This window comes from Lampetra fluviatilis, chromosome 1 (genome assembly GCF_964198595.1).
Source record: "Lampetra fluviatilis chromosome 1, kcLamFluv1.1, whole genome shotgun sequence".
Lineage (NCBI taxonomy): Eukaryota > Metazoa > Chordata > Hyperoartia > Petromyzontiformes > Petromyzontidae > Lampetra > Lampetra fluviatilis.
In genome coordinates, this window is record NC_136275.1 from 336,664 (window position 1) to 341,916 (window position 5,253).

Here is a 5,253-nt window from a genome sequence, read left to right on the forward strand (position 1 = left end):
ATACCTGTGCGAGGAGCTGGTGGAGATGCTGGCCATGCTGTCTGGGTGCTGGCCCGTGCACAGGAAGGTGAGCGCTCGTACCGCACCACCGATGAGTTACCACTAATCTCGTGCGTCTGTGTTGTGCTGCGTGAGTTCGTCCTGGGCGGCCGATAGATTGGAACTGTGAACCCTGTAACAAGTGGGGAACGTGCTCCCTGACAGGCCACGTGACCGGCCTAATCTAAGCTCATGTTGTGACTGGAATCCACAGAATAAAACGTGAATGAGATGCTACAGGTTGTCATCGACTAGACGACGACAAAAATGTTAACCAAATTGACACATCTTCGCTGAACTGACAATATTATTTTAGGAGTCAAGGGATTTAGCTTTTATTTTCTACTTCGATGTCAGGTCTTAAAAATGCAGGACAATCCTTCCACGTTAACTTGTATAACAGATTTCCATAATCTACAGGCACACCGGGTAATACTTCACATATGGTATTCACACACTGTTCTTCCCCTGCAATTTGTGATATATATATGGAAGGGCAACTGTGAACATTTCTGAAGCGATGGGATTTCAGGTGTGTTGGGAATGATCACGTAATGAGTGTGAACCATGAGAGAGTGTTTTGTGTTCACTGCACACTCAGTTTTATTCATGTGTTCGTGATGTTCAACTTCAGATTGCAACTTCTTAAAGTGGTGGTGGCGGTGACGTTGGTCGGAGCCATCCTCCTCCTCCCTGATTTGCCATACACATCCAGCATGGAAAAAGAGACCAGCATTGGTAAATACGGCGACAGCACCACCCAGTTTCCGCACAGCTCCATCGACCAATCCTTTAATTGCAAGGAGTCACGGCACTCGGTGATGCCAGTTGAGTTATTTACACTGATAATTCTAAACTAAACTGTTTTATTTTACCACTCTACAGAGCTGTTAGCTTTTTTTCAGAAGCGACTTGGCCACAATTATAGCTTAACGAAGTGGCTTATCACGTGGTCATATAACAGACAAATATTCTTTAACCCATGTTTCTAAATATGGAGGAAAAACCGGAGGACCCAGAGAATAATCCACATGACCCTGGGGAGGACATGCAAACTCCAAATCAACACCAGGCATCAGGCTCAGGACCGAAATCATGACCTCCTGCATACCAGGCGAGGGAGATAACATCTTGCCATCACGGCGCCCCTAATTTAAACCCATATCAACAGAAATATGATTGTTGTTGCAGTCTGGAAACAAACTAATTTAACAACACGCAAATGTGCAGCATTGGACGTACAACAGCTATCAGTCGCATCCAGACCAACAGCTCAAAAGGACTGAATGCATTGCCGTTGTGTTACTTATACCACCAACTCAAGGGAGGTAAGAATATGCAGCCACCTTCCTAAATTGCGACACATTTAGTTCTTCTCAGCTGGTGGTCTGGATAAGGCTCATATATTTTGTACATACATACCACGTACAACATTGTGTATTGTTGAACCCATTGTGTTTCCAGCCCCGTGTTAATGTTTCTGTTGGGATGGATTCCCTCACCATTTACAGATCTGAAATCACGCAACCCGACTCAAATGGTTAAGCGTATATCGCCTCTCTTCATGTTAATGATGTAAACCACCTCTCGTAGTTTAAATCATTAACATAAGTACCGAGCCGCCCTCCTTCACACGGGGGCGCTTTACACACGATGAGCGCATCGCATCCCATTTCAAAAGGCACCCCCAAAAACAGATGTCCCCTTGGGCAATAGGTGACTCAGCACCTGGCCTGCAATCGGGTAGTAGTCTGCCAGTCGCGGGCGATGGATGATTGCTACTGGGTGAGTATTCCAATGGAGTAAGTTAGTAGATTGTGATCACAATACCTGCACGCTCGTTTAGAATGACGTCATGAGGTATTTGTTCACGTTCACCGTGAAGCAAATGGCGCGTGTCGTGTGGTCGATGCACACCGCGGTATTAAGCAGGGAGGCCCGCACATGTCAACCGCAAACCTCTGCAACACGCGGCAAAAACACTCTCGCCTGGTGCTGTCACTGCCCATTGCTTTCGTCATCCTCATTCTCATCGTCATTGCCATCTTCAGCAGGAGCAGTATTATTATTCTTGTGTGTTGGCCATGGTACAAGTGCAATTGAGAAAGATGGCGGTGATATTTATATTTTTCAAGATTTTAAATGTTGATAACTATAAGAACAATTATGACACTGCTGATGATGCTGTACTGATGCTGCTAATGATGGCGCTGTGTTGATGTTCTTCCTTTTGCTGCTGCTGCTGATTAAGATATTACTGCTGCTAATGATGCTGTGGCTGCTGATGATGATGGTGACGATGTCACTGCTGCAGATGATGATAATTCTGCTGCGAATACTGCTGCTGATGATGGTGCTGCTGCTGCTAATATTGTCACCCTGTCCACCATCCACAGGTACAAAGTTGCCACGTGGGAAATCACTGCTGTCGCCTGGCAATGTCAGTGCCTCGAATAAAGAGGCAGGGGCAATGCACACACACAAGGATTGGGGCATTATTCAAAGTGACTGCGTGGCCAATCATGATCTCATAGACACGGATTGGTTTAAATCTGTAGGTGACCGATTCAAAGGTAATTTTAGTACTCACTCGTTTGTCCACTTTTCCATTGACTCACTCATTCACTCACCCACTTCTTACTCAACCATTTACTCACTCACCCAGTCACCCACTCAATCACTCACCCTATCACTCACACACCAACTCACACAATCACGAAAGCAACAACAGCTTCCATTCGCCACTAAGTGGCGTTGATGTCACCATGGCACTTGTACCAGAGCAGGTGAATTCCGAGGCCACGTGAAGTGTCGAAGGCTCGCTGACAGGAGGTCACAGGATAGACGTGTAGGTACCATGGGTCGACTGAGATGACTGGCAGATGCACCAGGTGTGCACCCTGCTGTGCCAACTTGCTGCATTTTAGCCGCCCGGCACTCCACTCCTTGTTGTGAGTGTCACTCCTCTGCCCTCCGTTGTTGTTGGGGAGCGACTGCCTCCAACTACCCAGTAGCGTCCTTCACGAGCCTCCTCCATCGAGGTCGATCTTGACATCGCTGGTACCAGTCTTTGGTTAGTCCGCTCAGGTCCACTTCCTCCTGTACCGCATCAGTCCATCTCTTTCCAGCCCATGTCGTGCCCCTTTAGCCCCCTCTAACTGGCCAAACAGAAGCTACTTAGGCATGCGGTGGCTGGGCTTGTGGGCTCCTTGACCCAGCCAACACAGCCTTGCCTGCTGGAGGAGCTCATTGATAGGAATGTGTCCAGATGTTTCAGATCTTCACACACAATCAAAAGGCAAAGATCTCCCATATAGCCATAACAGTCTGTTGGGGCAAGAGCTGTTAGTGAGCACCTATGAAGGCTAGCCCCGCACTCAACAGGGTGGGTGGACAACACCGCACACGGCTTTCATTGTCTTTACACACCACACTACACCAGGTGCCCATCTGAGGCTGAGTCGACTAAGGGGAGGCCCAGGACCGGTTAAGATAATCGTCACTGATGTTGGCCTTGAGCGGGAATTTAACTCGGGTCAACGGGTTCGTAGCGCAGCGCACTAACCGCCACACTACCGCTCCTCACAACACGCCCACTCAACAAGAGAAAGATGCCCCGTATAGCCTGAACAGACTGTAGGAGCACGTCCACTCACACACTTACTCACACACTTACTCACACACTCACACACACTGATTCACTGCATGTATATATGTTGAACTTCTTTCGCACCGTACGTAGTCAACCGTGCTAATCGGAGGTGCATAACGAGGAGAACATACATACTTCACAGTAAGGTGCCCGAGTTGGTAATTGAACCCATGACCTTCTTGCGGTAAGCCACAAGTGTTGCGCCACCCTGCCACCCAAGATTGCACGCTATTGTTGTCTTCTCTCTCTGTGTCTCGTCAAGAATTCATCCTCTACCGTGACTGCCACTATTTCCCAATGGTCCACAACCACCCAGAAAAGCTCGAGAGCTTTGAAGATGCGACGCTGAATCTCCTCCTGGTCGTCAAGAGCCTGGCCGAAAACTCCGAGCGGCGAGAAGCCGTGCGCAGCACCTGGGGCCACGAGAGGGACGTCCGACTCCGGACCAGGGCCGGCAGCGAGATCGCCCGCGTGCGCACTCTCTTTCTCCTCGGCCTCCCTCCGCCGTCGCTGGTCCACATCCAGAAGTCCGTGGACCTGGAAGATTCTGTCCAGAAAGACATTCTGCAGTGGGAATTCCTCGACAACTTCTACAACCTCACCCTCAAAGACATGAACTTTCTACGTTGGATCAGTATCTACAGCAGCAGCAGCAGCAGCCGCCGCGTGGCCTTCGTGTTCAAGGGCGACGACGACATGTTTGTGAACGTGGACAACATCCTCGATTACCTCGTGGCAGCTGCACAAGATGGCGGCAGCCCTCTCCTCCTAGGTAGCGTGGTCACAGACTCGTATGTCGTTCGCGATGCCGGGAGCAAGTACTTCATACCCACTGCGATGTTCCACGGGTAGATGTACCCGCATTTCGTGAGCGGGGGCAGCTACGTGATGTCCAGGGAGGTGATGAGGAGGTTGCAGGCCGTCTCGGGCGACGTGCAGAAGTTTCCCCTTGACGACGTGTGGCTGGGGATGTGCCTGCACAGAGCCAACGTCTCGCTCACGTCACACCAAGGCTTCAGAACGCTGGGTGTGCCTCAGCTCAAGAGCGCTGACATGCAGGTGTGCTTATACCGGGATGTGATGTCAGTCCATCGTTTTCTGCCGACACAGTTGCTCAACATGTGGAAAATGTTTACTGACCCCACGATAAAGTGTGCTTGACTTCATTCATTTCCAACTTTTTTTCAGGATTTTCTGGTTACAACATTAAAATGGGAATGATTATTTGTCTGTTGATGAAGCACCCTTTACACACTGGGGTGTCTCAGAACGACTTACATCGCATCTCAACCATTTGAAAGGGCACCCCCAGCAAGTTGGAATGATCTCTTTATATATAAATCACAAGTGTCTATACGTCATGATCTGTATCTCCCAAATAGTAAGTGGAAGGAAATAAAATAAAAGCAAATATGTTCAACTTATATGTTGACTTTTTCACGCTTGAAAATTCCGCCAAACACCTTGGAGCATTCAATAGGCCACCATTTGCAGATGATGATGTCATAGGAACGTGTTTAATTCGTAAAGACAAACAAAGAACGCTGGACACACAAAACCGA

At 48.8% G+C, this 5,253-nt stretch overlaps 1 protein-coding gene across 1 annotated transcript; it reads left to right on the forward strand.

The window, feature by feature from the left end:
- The first annotated feature begins 696 nt into the window (after positions 1-696).
- On the forward strand, positions 697-4,606 carry LOC144931363 (UDP-GlcNAc:betaGal beta-1,3-N-acetylglucosaminyltransferase 7-like). The gene is made up of 2 exons (XM_078855201.1): positions 697-777; positions 3,954-4,606. Exons 1-2 carry the CDS (start codon positions 756-758, stop codon positions 4,541-4,543), a joined length of 612 nt encoding a protein of 203 aa, XP_078711327.1. The 5' UTR covers positions 697-755; the 3' UTR covers positions 4,544-4,606.
- The last annotated feature ends 647 nt before the right edge of the window (positions 4,607-5,253 follow it).